Below are 19811 nucleotides of genomic sequence, written 5' to 3' on the forward strand. Positions count from 1 at the left end.
TCAGTTCCAGTCATTCCATCAGGAAGGAGGTACACGGCTCGTGTTGTCTGCAGTTCAACCATGCCTAGACGGTCAATATCGCGGTTCGATCGTGTCCGCATTGTTACCTTGTGCCAGGAAGGGCTCTCAACAAGGGAAGAGTCCAGGCGTCTCGGAGTGAACCAAAGCGTTGTTGTTCGGACATGGAGGAGATACAGAGAGACAGGAACAGCCAATGACATGCCTCGCTCAGGCCACCCAAGGGCATATATATTATATACGCTAATGAAATTAGTCATAAATAAGCCATAACAACAGAGAATAACAGTCATGTTCATCCCTACAACACTAGAGGGGAAAGTGTCCGTTATTATCTGTTATTAAAGCCGTCCGTGGCTCAGAAAGGAGTTCAAATATGCAGCAACAAAAATTTGGATCATTTGCCCAATAACATAAAATGACTTACAGGAGGAGAAAAGTTTTAAATTTAACTTGAAACCATTTCACCTGGGCAGTTAGCTGTCAGCCAGTTTAGAAAAATAATCTAGTTGTTAAGTGTACACTACTGGCCATTAAAATTGCTACACCAAGAAGAAATGCAGATGATAAACGGGTTTTCATTGGACAAATATATTATACTAGAATTGACATGTGATTATATTTTCACGCAATTTGGGTGCATAGATCCTGAGAAATCAGTACCCAGAACAACCACCTCTGGCCGTAATAACGGCCTTGAGATGCCTGGTTATTGAGTCAAACAGAGCTTGGATGGCGTGTACAGGTACAGCTGCCCATCCACCTTCAACACCATGCCACAGTTCATCAAGAGTAGTGACTGGCGTATTGTGACGAGCCAGTTGCTCGGCCACCATTGACCAGACTTTCCAATTGATGAGAGATCTGGAGAATGTGCTGGCGAGGGCAGCAGTCGAACATTTTCTGTATCCAGAAAGGCCCGTACAGGATCTGCAACATGCGGTCGTGCATTATCCTGCTGAAATGTAGGGTTTCGCAGGGATCGATTGAAGGGTAGATCCAAGGTCGTAACACATCAGAAATGTAACGTACACTGTTCAAAGTGCCGTCAATGCGAACAAGAGGTGACCGAGACGTGTAACCAGTGGCACCCCATACCATCACACCGGGTGGTACGCTAGTACGGCGATGACGAATACAGGCTTCCAATGTGCGTTCACCGCATGTCGCCAAACACGGATGCGACCATCATGATGCTGTAAACAGAACCTGGATTCATCCGAAAAAATGACGTTTTGCCATTCGTGCACCCAGGTTCGTCGTTGAGTACTCCATCGCAGGCGCTCCTGTCTGTGATGCAGCGTCAAGGGTAACCGCAGCCATGGTCTCCGAGCTGATAGTTTATGCTGCTGCAAACGTCGTCGAACTGTTCGTGCAGATGGTTATTGTCTTGCAAACGTCCCCATCTGTTGACTCAGGGATCGAGACGTGGCTGCACGATCCGTTACATTCATGCGGATAAGATGCCTGTCATCCCGACTGCTAGTGATTCGAGGCCGTTGAGATCCAGCACGGCGTTCCGTATTACCCTCCTGAACCTACCGGTTCCATATTCTGCTAACAGTCATTGGGTCTCGGCCAACGCGAGCGCCAATGTCGCGATACGATAAACCACAATCGCGATAGGCAAGAATCCGACCTTTATCAAAGTCGGAAACGTGATGGTACGCATTTCTCCTTCTTACACGAGGCACCACAACAACGTTTCGCCAGGCAACGCCAGTCAACTGCTGTTTTTGTATGAGAAATCTGTTGGAAACTTTCCTCATGTCAGCACGTTGTAGGTGTCGCCACCGGCGCCAACCTTGTGTGAATGCTCTGAAAAGCTAATCACTTGCATATCACAGCATTTTTTCCTGTCGGTTAAATTTCGCGTCTGTAGCACGTCGTCTTCGTGGTGTAGCAATTTTAATGGCCAGTAGTGTAGTTGCATGAGTTGGACTAAAAAATTAATGTGTTCATTAACGTTAACATAAATCATGTATACATGTCCTGTAAACTGATTCGATACACCTAATTTGATGAAAGAATCGTTTAAAAGATCTCTGAAACCTGTAACTGACAAACTAATTGACTTCTCTAACTTGTAAGCACAATGAGTTGTTGTATGCTAGGAGTACGTAGATGTCTGCATGTAGCGTGAAGGAGGAATGTAAGCTGACAGAGTGAGAATGTGCAGGAGAAGGAGAGCCGGCGGCAGCTGCGGCTGCGCAACGGGCTGGTGACGCAGCACGCGTACAGCGTGACGGGGCTGGCGCGCGTGCGCGGTCCGCTCGGCGAGACGCCGCTGGTACGCCTGCGCAACCCGTGGGGGCGCGGCGAGTGGACGGGGCCCTGGAGCGAGCGCTCCTGGGAGTGGGACGGCCTCTCCGAGCGCGACAAGGAGCTGCTGTCCGTGCGCGTGCGCAACGACGGCGAGTTCTGGTCAGTACTCGCTGTTTACCTGTGCCGAGGAAATTCAGACAACACAAAAATCTAGAACATATGTGTGTGTGCGTGCATGTGAATCCATGGGTGTTGTTGTTGTTGTTGTGGTCTTCAGTCCTGAGACTGGTTTGATGCAGTTCTCCATGCTACCTTATCCTGTGCAAGCTCCTTCATCTCCCAGTATCTACTGCAGCCTACATCCTTCTGAATCTGCTTAGTATATTCATCTCTTGGTCTCCCTCTACGATTTTTACCCTCCACGCTGCCCTCCAATACTAAATTGATGATCCCTTGATGCCTCAGAACATGTCCTACCAACCGATCCCTTCTTCTAGTCAAGTTGTGCCACAAACTCCTCTTCTCCCCAATTTTGTTCAATGCCTCCTCATTAGTTATGTGATCTACCCATCTAATCTTCAGCATTCTTCTGTAGCACCACATTTCGAAAGCTTCTATTCTCTTCTTGTCCAAACTATTTATCGTCCATGTTTCACTTCCATACATGGCTACACACCATGCAGATACTTTCAGAAACGACTTCCTGACACTTAAATTTATACTCGATGTTAACAAATTTCTCTTCTTCAGAAACGCTTTCCTTGCCATTGCCAGTCTACATTTTATATCCTCTCGACTTCGACCATCGTCAGTTATTTCGCTCCCCAAATAGAAAAACTCATTTACTACTTTAAGTGTCTCATTTCCTAATCGAATTCCCTCAGCATCACCCGACTTAGTTCGACTACATTCCATTATCCTCGTTTTGCTTTTGTTGATGTTCATCTTATACCCTCCTTTCAAGACACTGTCCATTCCGTTCAACTGCTCTTCCAAGTCCTTTGCTGTCTCTGACAGAGTTACTATGTCATCGGCGAACCTTAAACTTTTTATTTCTTCTCCATTTATTTTAATAGCTACTCCGAACTTTTCTTTTGTTTCGTTTACTGCTTGCTCAATATACAGATTGAATAGCATCGGGGATAGGCTACAAGCCTGTCTCACTCCCTTCCCAACCACTGCTTCCCTTTCATGTCCCTCGACTCTTATAACTGCCATCTGGTTTCTGTACAAATTGTAAATAGCCTTTCGCTCCCTGTATTTTACCCCTATCACCTTTAGAATTTGAAAGAGAGTATTCCAGCCAACATTGTCAAACGCTTTCTCTAAGTCTACAAATGGTAGAAACGTAGGTTTGCCTTTCCTTAATCATTCTTCTAAGATAAGTCGTAGGGTCAGTATTGCCTCACGTGTTCCAACATTTCTACGGAATCCAAACTGATCTTCCCCGAGGTCAGCTTCTACCAGTTTTTCCATTCGTCTGTAAAGAATTCTTGTTAGTATTTTGCAGGCATGACTTCTTAAATTGATAGTTCGGTAATTTTCACATCTGTCAACATCTGCTTTCTTTGGGATTGGAATTATTATATTGTTCTTGAAGTCTGAGGGAATTTCGTCTGTCTCATACATCTTGCTCACCAGATGGTAGAGTTTTGTCAGGACTGGCTCTCCCAAGGCTGTCAGTTGTTCTAATGGAATGTGGTCTACTCCCGGGGCCTTGTTTCGACTTAGGTCTTTCAGTGCTCTGTCAAACTCTTCACGCAGTATCATATCTCCCATTTCATCTTCATCTACCTCCTCTTCCATTTTCGTAAAATTGTCCTCAAGAACATCGCCCCTGTATAGACCCTCTATATACTCCTTCCACCTTTCTGCTTTCCCTTCTTTGCTCTATGGGTATGAAATCAATAAGAAGGCATCTCTTTCTCTTTTAGTGTTCAACCCTGAGCGCCATTCCTCTCTTCTGTCTGCCTTCCTCTTCATTTCCACGTATGTCTTACATCCAACGTCATTCATGATATGTTGCATGTATGATATCCTAGGTCGCCCCCGCCGATTCCTTCCCTCAATAGCTCCTTCTGCTATTGTTGCAATGATGTTGTTGTGTCGTAGGATGTGCCCTACAAGTTTGTCTCTTCTTGTTCGGATGTGCCTCCACAGAGATCTGGTTTAATGTACTCTTCTAAGCACCTCCTCATTTGTTACTTTGTCTCTCCAGCTGATCTTGATCATCCTTCTATGGCACCACATCTCCGGCGCCTCTAGCCGTCTTCTCTCTTCTCTATCAATTGTCCAAGTCTTACATCCGTATAGGGCCACACTCCAAACGAAACCTTTCGTGATACGTTTCCTTATTTTCAGACTGATGTTACTAGCGAGTAAGTTCCTTCTCCGATCAAATGCAATTTCTTTCCGGCTTCTACCATCTTTTGTGATTTTGCTTCCCAGGTAAGTAAATTCCTGTATCACTTCCAGCTCCTCTCTTCCAATTCTCATTCTCAAAGGTTCATATTCTGCTCCTGTACTGCATACCATCACTTTAGTCTTTGTCTTGTTTATTATTCCATACAGATTGCATAGAATTTTTTCCATTGTTCTGAGGACTTCCTCTAGATCTTCTTTTGTCTCCGTGACTATAGCAATATCATCTGCATAACGTAGCATGTCTATCTTCTGCCCATTAATTTTGATCCCCACCTCAGTAGTTTCTCGAACTTGGTCTATAACTTCCTGGATGTAAGCATTGAATATAAGAGGAGAGAGAGAACATCCTTGCCTTACCCCTTTTCTAATATTTGCTTCTTGCTCATGCTGACAGTTCCTAATCACTGCCACCTCATTCTTATAGAAGCTGAGTATCACACCGATGTCTTTGTACTTTATTCCACTTTTCCTCAGCACTCTGAACATCTCTTGCCAGATAACGTTATCAAATGGCTTTTCCATGTCTACAAAGGCAATATAAGTTGATTTATTTTTCTGTAATTGCTTTTCGATAACGAGTCTCAGTGCCAGAATCGCCTCTCTTGTTCCCAATCCCTTTCTGAAGCCAAACAACTCAGCATATCCTCCACCTTCTGTTCAATTCTCTTCAGAACTAAGGAGGCATGGGATATGAAATTATATCAGTACAAGCCGTTCAGAAACCCTGAGGTCGCATTGCTATGAATGTGTCTTGACAAAAGAAAAACTATGCTTTACCGAGACTCGAACTCGCTTTTTCTGCTTTTACTGAAAATCAGAAAGTCCAGTTTCGAGACCAGATCTGGTAAAAATTTTGGACTGTCACAACATATCCACTGAAACAGTGCTTTCTACTAGAGAAATAAATAGTGCGATAATATGCCCGAGGAAATCAACGAGACAACTAAAACAAAAGTAGTTCTTATTTCTTTTGTTAAACCAGACGACAATTTTTTATGTGTGTGGTGTGTATTCTTTCGGTAATGTCCGTAACAACAGACACCATTTGTATGCGGCCACTGCATTAAATGCAACGGTGACATGTGAAAATTTGTGGGATTCGAAACCGGATTCTACACTTCTCTAGAACGATTCCCTTAACCGCCATTTTTTTTTAATTTCTGAAAAAGTGGGTGGTGGGGGCAAAATGGGGAGGGGTCGCAAACCCAGTCCTGGGCACAATGTCCCGTTCTCCCCCTCAGAACTAAGAAGGATGGAGGGCACACGATCCATGGAAAGAGAAAGAAGAAAAGAGTAATACTAATAATACTAATAATTAGAATAATAATAATTATTATTATTACTATTATTTTGTACCATCACCAACGTATTACAAAAGCTCGTGCTTTGGCATGCCTCATAATAGCGAGGGGAAGGTAAGTGAAACCTGGTCCTCGTCGGCTGCCAAACAGGAAGAAATATAAAAGAGGTCGTCTTTTTAAGACGTGAAGACGCTGCGCCGGCTACTGTGACCGAGCGCTTCTAGGCGCTTCAGTCCGGAACCGCGCTGCTGCTACTGTCGCAGGTTCGAATCCCGCCTCAGGCATGAATTTGTGTGATCTCCTTAGGTTAGCTAGGTTAAGTAGTTCTAAGTCTAGGGGACTGATGACCTCAGATGTTAAGTTCCATAGTGCTTAGAGCCATTTGAAGACGCTGCATAGAGCTACTCGCTGCGGAATTATCGATGCATATCTTCCCGTAGTAATGTGTCACCACTGACAGTTCAGTACTAACAAAAGCGGTTGTACGTTCAACTTCTCCTGTCGTGGACAGTCCGGGCCAGGTTACGTAAAGCGCTCCAGAGAAAATTTAAGAAATATTGTTGGTATACTTGTGGTTCCGTACGATCGCACAGCGTCGTTCGTTTGAGTAGTGTCAAAAATTGAGGTCTATCTTCTCACCGCCACCGAACCAGTAGTGGACGGCCTGGCCGCGGACTCATGTCACAGAATTCGTTTTTCCTTTCGGAAAATACTCATCATGTGGGAAGAGGAGCGATTATGCAGCTATCGGTCGGGAGTCACACGTGTGAGGAAAGTCAACATCTGGCCCACCAAATGCCAAACATCACTCGCCGATCCGCTGACAAGGCGATGGTCATCCTTATCCATCACTCTTCAGGTTAACACAATAGAGTCCACGAGTTTAATTTCATATAGACGAGACTGGCACATCTGCTTCCCGTTAACAGTCATGTAACAAAGGACGGACATACAAAAAAAGAGGACTGGACGTCCATATCAAGAGTGGCGCCTTTCACCGCGTGCCACACAACACACCACTCTATATTGGGGTACTTCGTTTTAATCACCTTCGGCGCCTTAATTGCAGGTTGGTGTATATTGTCCTCAACAATGTCAAGTGAGTGGGCAATAGTGCGCTGCAGATATAACTTCAAGGAAGAATTGGCCAAGACAGGTTTGTAAGACATGTCGAGCAACGTTACCACATCTTCCTGTGAGAGCTTATAAACACGGCGTTTGCTGCCTTGAACATGAAAGAGCCCTAAGCCTCCACCGTACCTCAAGAGCGTCACAAACTCGTAGCGGATCTTAAAAAGCATGAGCATACTAACAAAGAGTCCAGAAGCCGCCATGTGGCGAACAAGACATGGCGGGATTGGAACATTTGCGCAATATGGGGAATGCGGGGTGCCAAACAGACATTCACATATCGCGTCCGTTGCAGAAGTCCAAAGACGACGGTCGGTTAGCGCTGCTCTGATCTGATTTAATAGATGCCTGCAGTTGATGGCTATTCAGAGAGCCAGGTTAGTTGTGAAATCAATGCCCGAGCAACGTATCGTGTCACTGGTACGGGGGTGATGCACCCATCGGACAGTCCCTTACCTGTAGGCAGAGCGTAAGATTTTTGGACATTGAGACTACCGTGCCTTAAACCGCTAACCACGCCAATGCTGCGCAGATATAATTTCCACAACGAAGGAGGAGGAATACCAGATCGTCGGCATAAGCACTGTACCACAAAGTGTGTCTGCCAAGTCTCATACCCGCCGGGCGTTGTCGGAAGCCACAGAGAGCGGTTCCAAAGCGAAGGCGTACAGTATCGCTAACAGAGGACAGCCCTCTCTCACCGAGCGCTGGATCAAGATTGGCGGCATGAGGCGGCCGTTGTACTGCACCCTTTACATTGCGCCACGATGAAGACGCGTCACTATCTCTATGTCGTAGTACCGCCGTCAAAAACGCATGGCCAGCCCTGTCAATGTTTAATGTCAATTTCTTGTATATTAACAGATCATAATCGTACTTGACTGCTACATTTGTATTCTGTGGTAGCAGTTATGACGTTTTATCTGTCTTCGGAAAAAATTTCCTTCCCTCACGTGTAACATTATCTGAAAAATCATTTATAAGGGGCAATAAAAAAGTTTCCAATCGAAGGCAACACTAGCCCCTTGCCCAGCAACTCGACGTGGTGTGGACTCAACAAGCCGTCTGAAGTCCCCTGCAGAAATACTGAGCCATGTTGCCTCTATAGCCGTCCATAATTGCGAAAGTGTTGCCGGTGCAGAATGTTTTGCACGAACTGACCTCTCGATTATGTCCCATAAATGTAGTTGACAAATTCGGTCCATGGTTTCGTGGGGTCTGCGCTAACATCGAATCCTATCGTCAGCTCTTACCGACTGAAATCGGGACTCATTTTACCAGGTAACGGTTTTCCAGATGTCTAGCGTCTACCCTCTCCCAGGAGAGGCGCTGCAAATGATGTCATGCTCTTAGAAAAGGCACTCGGGTAGGTGGTCAGCTGCATTACCCCATTAACGCCAAATTTGCCGCACTGTCCTAACGCTTACGGTCGTCGTACATCCCGCGTTGATTTCTGTAGTTATTCCACGCAGTGTTGCTTGTTTGTTAACACTGACAACTCTACGCAAACGCCGCTGCTCTCCGTCGTTAAGTAAAGGCCGTCGGCCACTGCGTTGTCCGTGGTGAGAGGTAATGCCTAACATTTGGTGTTCTAGGCATGCTCTTGACATTGTGGATCTCGGAATATTGGATTGCCTAACGATGTCCGAAATGGTACGTCCCATGCGACTAGCTCCAACTACCATTCCGCTATCAAAGTCTGTCAGTTCCCGTCGTGCGGTCACAATCGCGTGGGAAACCTCTTCACAGTAATCTCCTGAGACGAATGACTGCTCCGCTGAAGCGCTGCCCTTTCGTACCCTGTGCATATCGGTATCCTATGAGTATTGACACCTCTGTATACATACCCACACCGGAGTCGCGTTGAGTTGCTTATATGCAGCAACATCACACTCAAAAGGCAACTTTTTATTCGTCTCATACATGTATGTTAGGAAAAATTCAGTTCTAAAGCTGCTGTACAAATGCAGTGCCACATGAAGTTGTTTTTGATATTGTAAACTTTTCTGCAATTTTCATTTTATTTTAGCCCTGTGTTGTCTCTATCCATTAAACTCTAATTTCCAGGTACGATTGAAACTAGTTATCAGACCATTTTACATCTACGTCTACATGCGTACTGTGCAAACGACTCTGAAGCTCATGCCAGGGGGTACTAATCATTGTACCACATGTTACGATTCCTTCCCACTCCAATCACGTACAGAGTGTGATGAAATCACTGCCTAAATGCCTCTGTGCGCCCATTAATTAGCATAATTTTGTCTTCGCGGTCCGTACGGGAGCGATACTTAGCATTCTGAAGTACATTTGTAGGGTCGTAACTTACTCCAGATATTTCTGTCCTATTTAGTAAAGTTTTATGACCAGAGTCAGATCCCTACAATAGGTCTAAAAATACAGGGTTATTCAAAAAGGAAGAGCAGATTTCAGTTCTTTGTTTCAAACTAGGAAAGATAAAAACACATTGAACTTGTCACTGGATAGAGGAAGCACCCAAATTTTATGTTCGCACAGACACTATACCCCATATTCAACATGAGCATCATTCGTTGCTCGAGAAACGCTAAAACGGTAGTCCATTTCATTCCATACACGATGCAGCAGGTCCCTTCTTAATGGATCAACAGTTTCAACAATTCGATTGCTCAGCTCTTTAAGATTAGCTGCCATAGATGGGGACCAGGAATCTGTCATTTATACATCCCACTGAAAAAATAGCAACGTGTTAGGTCTTTGGCCTGGGAGGCCAAAAGCAATGAACAAGATCTTGTTGTCCACCTCTTACAGTCCAACTTTGTCGGGAGGTGATGTTGAGATAACACCGCACCTCAAGGTGAAAATGAGGCGTGGTGCCGTCATTAATAAAAAAGAAATCAGTGGAATCTTCTTGATGTTGAGGAAACAACCAACTTAGCAGCATGTCCAGGTATGACATTTCTGTGACAGTTTCCTCCGCATAATAGCTAAGGTCCATAAAAGTTGTGAACACAAATGCTACAAAACACATTCAGTTTCCTTGAATCTCTTTCATGTTCGATAACGACAACAGGATTTTGTGACCCCCAAATTCTTACATTGTGGCGGTTTACTGTACCCGATAGATAAAACGTCGATTCATTTGAAAAGATGAATCGTTTGGAAAACAGTGTCCTCTGCCATACCCTGGAGAACTCAAACGCAAAATTCGTACTTTCTGATGTGGTCGTCTGGACATAACAGCTGCAGTAACTGCTTCTTATGCAGGCGTCGTTTCACAACTCGCCGTACCGTTGTTCGAGGAAGTTGAAGTTTCTGGCCTGCCAGTCTCGTGGACTTCCGATTGCTCCGTGTGAACGCATCTCGGACACGCTCGACATTTTTGATCAGACGGGCGTGGTCGACCAGTTCTTTCTTTTGCATAGGCAACCAACTTTCAAGAATTTTGTATGCCAGTCATAAATGTTCAGAAATGGCTGGATGGACGGTGGAATGCAAGTTGCACTTGAACGATCGATCGATTTCGCCCAAATTCCAACATACAAAATTATTTCTCTTATGGTGTAGTCACCACAATGCTACAAAAAAACAGCGCATCTGTGTCTTCTATCCAGTGACATGCGCAATGTGTTTCTACCTTTTATAGTTTGTCTGCAATAAACCACTGAAATCTGTTCTTTCTTTTCGAATCATTCGGTATGCTTCTGACGCAGTTATCTTTGCATAGTGCTATAAGTACCACTTTCGTAATCTCTTCTGTAATTGATTCTGAACGTCTTCTACCTTGGAAACCGAACTGTGCTGCTATGCATCTCCAGGTAGTTCATTAGTCTGTTTTTAGTAATTTTCTGTTGCTACTGCAGTGAACTTCACGTTGCAGCAAAAATACAAAATGCAGTTTTCTTTCCTCTGCGGACCACGATGCTTTCTGGCTGTTTTGTGCAACTGTTTTCGGTGGTGATGTCACGACATTCATCATCTGTTAGCTGTGCTACTCTATTCTGCCGATTCAGCCTCGAATTAGAAATACTTTTCATTTGCCTACTTGCTATTGCTGTATTTTCAGATTCATCTTCCACCAAAGCATGTGTTGCGTAGTAATCATCGCACAATTTTACAAAATGATCTGGTGCTTTTCATTCAAGACATCTACGGCAAAAGTATAAGATCTTATTTTTGTAGGTCCTAAAATAAAAGTGCTAGGAATATGAAGAATAATGATTTGCTGTGTTCCAAGTATGTTTACCCTGATTTTAGTCACGAGGGAATAACGGCTGTCATGAAAAGGAGGTATTTAGCATATGTTTTCTTATAAAATTCTGCACATTGCTTACAGGAGACAAGGCACAACAATTAACACTTATTAGGATATGTTAATGTCACGTTGGCAGCAGTGATTCGCCATGTAATGAAAGAACATAATTTCAAGTATCGAAATCGATACACGCTTGAAGTCTGATGTTCCCTTTCATAACAATAGTCCAATTGCCAATTATATCCTATTGTCACAGTTTTCTCCTTGTCTATTCCGGTACCTTATTAAAACAGAATTGCCCTGAAATAAAATCTTTGATGTCTTTGAAGCCATTTTTGAGGGGCGAAAGCAATTAAGTTTCAATGTAGTTAGTCATTCCATGATTTGTCTCTTAGCACAATTACGTAAATCTGCTGTAGAATGCTTACATGAAGTACTTTCAATCTTGCTTTTCTTTCTGGAGATATTAGTATTTCCTTCGGTAAGGCATGGTATTCCGTTATACGCATTATGTAGTGTCTTATAAGCATGTTGGGTTCCCTTTACCTTCGACGTTTTCCCTTTTCATGAAGCCAACAGGTAACTCACTAACGTTACACCAAAAACCATCGCTGCTGCCCGCGGACATACGTTCCGTTATCGCTTTCTCTACTCAAACTACGAAAAATAGGGAGTAACGCTTTGTAGTTGACGCGGTCTTACCCAGCCAACTCATAGCTGCATGCTTGGCTTGTTGAACAATACGCCAACTTTTCCCACAACTTTCCCTTGTATGAGTTTCAAGCAAAGAGTACGATCTGGCCACTTCATGCGTGGAACCGTTATCTGTTCTTAACCATCATATCATAAGCATTTCACAATACCGTAACCTATTTCGACTACAAAGTGGTCTTCAGATTGCCAATAGATAAAAACAAGCGACAAAGAATCATTACAAAATCTAACGAGTAACGACATGCATCGTAAATCGGCAACGTATCGTTTCCAGTGCGTTGTCCATAATACTGAACGCAGCAGGTACTATATAGGTCAACGTTTTATTTCGTTTCTTTGTCGATTCATACATGTTTATATTCGCGAAAGGAGTATATACTTTGCCAGATTTTTAGTTATATTCGTTAGAGAAATGTGATATTATTTTGTATACAATTATTAAAAACTTCAAGAATTTTAAAAGTTTCAATGAGGAACACAGAGGGAGAATGGGTGGTGTGCTTGGGGGAGCGGCTCATATGCACGTGATGATATGGACACTTTAAACGAGCAGTTAGGTACCGGGTGGTTGTAATTAGTTGTGCAGCTACTGTGAAAGGTCGAGCGTTGTACAGCAACGAAACTTGGTAGATATTCTAATGCGATATGCGCAGAAAAAATAAAGTGTTGCAGTTTTCCCACCATGTACAAATCTGACTCCGTGAATACAAGAAAGACGTACAGAAATGTTTCCATATCCAATGGATTAGGAACAGTATGCGGGCAGAAAAGGTCAAACAAGTGAGAAAGGCGTAATGTTGGTTTTATTATTAACTGCCGCTTACACAGTTTGTTCAGTATGAGCACTGGAGATATCGACGAGACGTTGCATCCGTAAAGCCAACAGATGAACAGTTGCTCGCAACTTTCCCAGTGGAATCTGAGCATCGTGCACGTTTATACTGGAATTACGATCAGGAAGAGAGCGAACGTGTTCCTGGTAAACAGTTTCTATTACATATCCCCAGAGTCAAAACTCACATGGTTTCAGATCAGGGAATGTTGCAGGCCATGCATCTAGAAACCCTCTGGAGGGAGATTGTATTAAACAGGTATACTGGGCGAGTGATACGAGGTATTGTCCCTTCTTGCATGAAAATAATGTTTTACAGACAGTTGCACTCTTTAAAAGTAGAAATCAGACGCTGTACAAGGAGGTCTCAATGATGTGCATACATCACTGCACACGCGACAGGGCCTCTGGTTGTATTCCAAAGAAGAAAGGACCGAGGATAAAGCTGCTTGTGAATCCACACCGCACGGTCACATACGGCAAGTGCAATGGCTCTTCGTGCACAATGCGCGGTTTAACAGTAGCCCAAGTTCGGCAGTTCTGTCTATTCACCTCACCCTGTTGTGTAAAACGTGCCTCGTCAGTCCGTAGAATATTGCCCGACCACATGTCATCAACTTCGATCTGTGCAAGAGACCAAAGAGCAAATTCAGAACATTTCTGCGGATCATGATGTTTCTGTTGCTGCATCATTTATATCTCGTACAGGAACCAGTGTAAAACAAACTGCAAAACTTTCTGTACTCTTGACCACGGGATGGACAATTCTCGTGACACTGCATGAGCACTAGCTCTACCTGGGGACGTGCTGCATGACCAGTTACAGCAACGAAACCTCTCAGATAACTTCCATTGGGATAAGACACCATCTTCCAGATGACACGTCGAGCTCAGCTGTGTTTCGAATTTCATTGTCTTCTTCTTTAAACCATTTGTTGACATCGAGTCTCTCCTCAGACTTTTCAGTCTTCGAATACTCTCTGAATGCAGCACTGCAATTGCCGCCGTGCACATAAAATAGTTTCACTAACCGTGAATGGTCTCTCTTTTCGATATCCGTGCTGTTCACTCACATTATGCATTGTCAAATGAGAGCGTGGACGTCATACCGAAGCCAGATTTGCACCTTGTCGCGACAATCTGAAATAATTTTTTCTCCAGCGTAATTCGGTTCCGCATTGACGCATTGGAATATCTACAAACTTTTGCTGCATATGATAATTACGTACCCACGATGGACCTCTGCAAGTAGCTGCAATTCAAGTGTACCAACGCGGTATATTAAAACAATGGTGAAAACGGGCAGTATGTCATTTTTCCCAAACTGTTATGTAGTGTACGCTGTGCCCCGGGGCGCACGGTGAGTGTTGACTGCGCTGTGCTGTTGCAGGATGTCGTTCGAGGACTTCGCGCGGCACTTCACGCACCTGGACCTGGTGCATATCGGGCCGGACGACTGGATGAGCGAGCCGGCGCTGCACTCGAAGCAGCCGTGGCGCGCCGTGCTGGCGCGCAGGCGTTGGCGGCCCGGATACAACGCCGGCGGCGGGCCGCACTTCGCCGGTGAGGACCCCTTTGTCTTCCTGTTCCGCTGCAGTCAGCAGAAACGTGATAAAACGAATGCTACGACGCAGACACACAAACTCGCCGTACAAAATACACTTTACACTTAAAGGACAAAAAAAAAAAAAAAAAACGCACAACGAACGAGTTATCCGAATGGGGAGGAAATCTGTAGATGTTATGTATACGTACAGACGAAAAAATGATTACAATTTCAGAAAAATTGGATGATCTGTTCAAGAAAAGAACTTCACAAACTGAGCAATTTAAAAACGTGTTGGTCCACCTCTGGTTCTTATGCAAGCAGTTATTCGGCTTGGCATTGACTGACAGAGTTGATGTGTGTCCTCCTGAGGGACACCATGCCAAATTCTGTCCAACTGGCGCGTTAGATCGTCAAAATTCCGAGACGGTTGGAGGGCCCTGCCCATAATGCTCCAAACGTTCTCAGTTGGGTTGGTATCCCACCATTGTCTAGGTGGGACACGCATTCAGCCTGGAATCTCATTGACTGGTGCACCAACTGTCTTCAGTGAAGAGTCCCGCTTCGAAACGAACCCCGATGACCAGTGCAGACGTATCTGGGCAAGCCACGGACAGTGGTCGGACACCAACTTGACTGTTGCCCAGTATTCTAACCCTCCTTTTGTTGCCCTTCCTGGCAATCCATCCTGGGCTAACATTTCGGCAAGATAATGCCCGCGCGCACAAGGCTAGAGTTGCTACCACCTTGTCTTCGTGCTATCCAAACCCTACCTTGGCCAACAAGGTCGCCCGATCTCTCCCCAACTGAGAATGTCTGGAGCGTTATGGGTTTTTTTTATGACCTAACGCGCCAATTACACAGAAGCTGGTACGGACCCTCTCAGGAGGACATCCAATAATTCTGCCAATCAATGCCGAGCCAAATAACTGCTTGCATAAGGGCAAGAGGTGGAACAATCATCCAATTTTTCTGAAACTGTAATCATTTATTTGCCTGTGTATATGACATACATTACATATATCGATTTCCGTTCCATTCGGTTAGTTCCTTCGTGGTTCAAGTTTTTTTCCGTACGGTGTGTTAATAACATCCTCGAACCCTCAAAAGTGTTTTGGAGAGCTATATGTGGTGTACAACTGCTACCGATCGTCATGTGACTCTGGGTAGCTGGCGTAAGTCATGGTAGTGAAGTGGTGCGTACTGGCCAGTTCAGGGTATGGTATTGCTTTGGTAAGATGGGTCTAAGTGAAGTCGTGACAGAATCGTAGGATTGTGTTATGTATCATGCTTGTACATACCCATGTCCTCACTGTGAACGATGTTGCCCGATTTGTTTGTATGTCTACACAGACTGGCCAACGTTTGTATAAGGAATGGTGTACCACTCACAGACATATAACATGGCCTAAGAATACTGGTTGTAAAAAGTTCATTACTGGCAAGGACTGCTGACGAATGCTATGCCTTGTCATAACAATCGCCTTCAACCCAACAGGAATTACTTTTGTCCGTAAATAGGGAATGGCATACACACTGTACCTTTATTGTCGAATACCTCGAAAACGGACATTGCTCATAGTACTAAAGCTGCACGTCTTCTGTGGACCAGGCAACACATAAACTGGGCTGTAGCTGTCTGGAGGCGTGTGGCGTGACACGACGGGTCGCGATGTTGCCTCTTTACAACAGATGTAATGCGTCCACTGCACCAATGCCCCAACGAATCGTTTAATCCGTAGTGCGTGGATATAATTTAAGTCGGAGGTGCTTCTCTGGTTTTGGAGGCGATTTTTGTACCAGAGCTTGGGCCCACTCACTCACGCTTCCGTGAACACGAACCATGGTTAAACTTCCTGGCAGATTAAAACTGCGTGCCAGACTGATACTTCAACTCGGGACCTTTCCCTTTCGCTGGCAAGTCTCCAACACATGATCTATCCAAGCACAACTTACGAAATGTCCTCACAGCTTCATTTCCACCGTACCTCATCTACTACCCTCATCTCCCACCTTCTTCCAGCCGTACTAGTCCCGTGAGTTTCGTAGGAGAACTTCTGTGAAGTTTGAAAGGTAGGAGATGAGATACTGGCGGAAGTGGAGGTACGAGAACGGGTTGTGACTCGGGCTTGGATAGCTCACAAGGTCGAGCACTTGCCCGCAGAAGGGAAAGGTCCCAATTTTGAGCCTCGATCCGGCACATAGTTTTAACCTGCTAAGAAGCTTCATATCAGCGCACACTATGCTGCAGAGTGCAGATCCATTCTGGATGACCAGGGACGATTATTTCAAAATTCTCGATGACCAGTTGTCGTCCTTCCTTCTACAGTGATTATGCTAAAGAACTTGCCCCCTTTCTATCAGCAATTTATCGTAGATCGCTGGAAGAACGTAAAGTACCTAGCGACTGGAAGAAAGCGCAGGTCGTTCCCATTTTCAAGAAGGGTCATAAATCAGATGCGAATAATTATAGGCCTATTTCGTTTACGTCAATCTGTTGTAGAATAATGGAACATGTTTTGTGTTCTCGTATTATGACGTTCTTAGATAATACAAATCTCCTTCATCATAACCAACATGGATTCCGCAAACAGAGATCATGTGAAACTCAGCTCGCCCTATTTGCCCAAGAAATTCACAGTGCCGTAGACACTGGCGAGCAGATTGATGCCGTATTCCTGGACTTCAGGAAGGCATTTGATACGGTTCCGCACTTACGTTTAGTGAAAAAAATACGAGCTTACGGAATATCGGACCAGGTTTGTGATTGGATTCAGGATTTCCTAGAAGAAAGAACACAACATGTCATTCTTAACGGTTCAAAATCGGCAGATGTAGAGGTAATTTCGGGAGTACCGCAGGGAAGCGTAATAGGACCTTTATTGTTTACAATATACATAAATGACTTAGTTGACAACATCGGTAGCTCCGTGAGGCTATTTGCAGATGACACGGTTGTCTACAAGAAAGTAGCAACATCAGAAGACTCGTACGTACTCCAGGAGGACCTGCAGAGGATTAATGCATGGTGCGACAGCTGGCAGCTTTCCCTAAACGTAGATAAATGTAATATAATGCGCATACATAGGGGCAGAAATCCATTCCAGTACGATTATGCCATAGGTGGTAAATCATTGGAAGCGGTAACGACCGTAAAATACTTAGGAGTTACTATCCGGAGCGATCTGAAGTGGAATGATCACATAAAACAAATAGTGGGAAAAGCAGGCGCCAGGTTGAGATTCATAGGAAGAATTCTAAGAAAATGTGACTCATCGACGAAAGAAGTAGCTTACAAAACGCTTGTTCGTCCGATTCTTGAGTATTGCTCATCAGTATGGGACCCTTACCAGGTTGGATTAATAGAAGAGATAGACATGATCCAGCGAAAAGCAGCGCGATTCGTCATGGGGACATTTAGTCAGCGCGAGAGCGTTACGGAGATGCTGAACAAGCTCCAGTGGCGGACACTTCAAGAAAGGCGTTACGCAATACGGAGAGGTTTATTATCGAAATTACGAGAGAGCACATTCCGGGAAGAGATGGGCAACATATTACTACCGCCCACATATATCTCGCGTAATGATCACAACGAAAAGATCCGAGAAATTAGAGCAAATACGGAGACTTACAAGCAGTCGTTCTTCCCACGCACAATTCGTGAATGGAACAGGGAAGGGGGGATCAGAAGTGGTACAATAAGTACCCTCCGCCACACACCGTAAGGTGGCTCGCGGAGTATAGATGTAGATGTAGATGTACATCTTCATCATGGGCATGCTGTGAGCATCTCCATCTTACAGGATGACAATATCCGTATTCACCAGGTTGCATGCACATGTTTCCGGTTCAGTGAACATTAAGACATCCTATCACATCTCAGCTCATCCGCAAAATCACCCGTTCCCACTGAACATCTCTGGGACTATTTGGAACGGAAGGTGAAACGTAACAACCACAAACTGGTAGCTCTGCGATATCTTATCACCAGTGGGTGGCTTCACCTGAGTATAGCATACCCGAAGAAACTTGTGGGCTCTCTCCCTCGACGAAGTGACGCACTTATCAAGACTGCAGGTGGTGTTCTCCGGTATTGGCGTGAAGTCTGCTGGCAGTGAATAATTTTTTCCTGTATGTTTAATTGCCCTCACTGGCTGCAGTGCGTCGTATCTCACTTTCAGCCACTCTTTCTCGCAGTTGAGCATTACACTGAGTGTCAACAGTGAGGTTGCTGCATGTAACTCAATAATAAATTGTGCCACTATATGAATAGTGCGGCTCTGTTTGGCTACTGCAGCTGACATTTCTGAAGTGTTGGCAGAAGAGCCAACACAGTGTTGCTAGAGGCCGAAATGCACGCGTTTAATTACACGCAGACTGGCGTGAGGTCTGGAACAGGTCAGAGAAATAAGACTAGCAAAACAGGAGGTAACTGGTGGAATACTTAACTTTAATCCATAATTGGAGAACATCGCTCTTGATGGTAAATGTTTTATAATTTCAATATTAACTGGTAATGGCGCCTTGCTAGGTCGTAGCAAGTGAAGTAGCTGAAGGCTATGCTAACTATCGTCTCGGCAAATGAGAGCGTATTTGTCAGTGAACCATTGCTATGAACGTCGGCTGTACAACTGGGGCGAGTGCTAGTAAGTCTCTCTAGACCAGTCGTGTGGTGGCGCTCGGTCTGCAATCACTGACAGTGGCGACACGCGGGTCCGACGTATACTAACGGACCGCGGCCGATTTAAAGGCTACCACCTAGCAAGTGTGGTGTCTGGCGGTGACACCACATTTTCATTGTCCAGAATTCCTACATACCCTAATACCCAACAGAAAAGCACCTCCTCCCCTTGGATATCCTACATACATTTGACTAGTTTCTCTACTGCACTGGATGGCTTGTAGCTGAGTTAGAACTGGTGAGTAGTTTCGCACGTCGAATACATGTCATCTGGTTTAGTGACCTCAAGATAGTATACTGGGTGTAATGGGTGTAAGTGCAGATATTTCTATCGGTGGCTGAGAACGGCGCACTGAACAACATTACATCACTACTTACGTCATCTGCTGACTAATAATTACAGCTATTACAACTTGTATGTTTGTAGGTTGGTTAGTGATTCAAAGTACATGTGGCCAGAGTAAGCCATTAATGCTAATTTTCTCCCGGGCAGCAGGTCAGAAGTGTGGATATGTGGACGCAAGCCGCGCTCAGTGGCCGCGCGGTTTGAGGCGTCTTGTTACGGATTGCGCGGCCCCTCCTGCCGGAGGTTCGAGTCCCCCCTCGGGCATGGGTTTGTGTTTTGTTTGGTCCGTTAGGAATTCACACACATTTGAACATTTGTG

General features: G+C 44.8%; 1 protein-coding gene across 1 annotated transcript in view; it reads left to right on the forward strand.

Moving 5' to 3' along the window:
• LOC124595986 (calpain-9-like) overlaps positions 1–19811 on the forward strand; it is a 1013088-nt gene that overhangs the window by 959189 nt on the left and 34088 nt on the right. Inside the window, exons 7-8 of the mRNA XM_047134930.1 lie at positions 2198–2442; positions 14310–14482. Coding sequence (XP_046990886.1) covers positions 2198–2442; positions 14310–14482 — 418 coding nt within the window. The remainder of the gene's footprint in view (positions 1–2197; positions 2443–14309; positions 14483–19811) is intronic.

This window comes from Schistocerca americana, chromosome 2 (genome assembly GCF_021461395.2).
Source record: "Schistocerca americana isolate TAMUIC-IGC-003095 chromosome 2, iqSchAmer2.1, whole genome shotgun sequence".
NCBI lineage: Eukaryota > Metazoa > Arthropoda > Insecta > Orthoptera > Acrididae > Schistocerca > Schistocerca americana.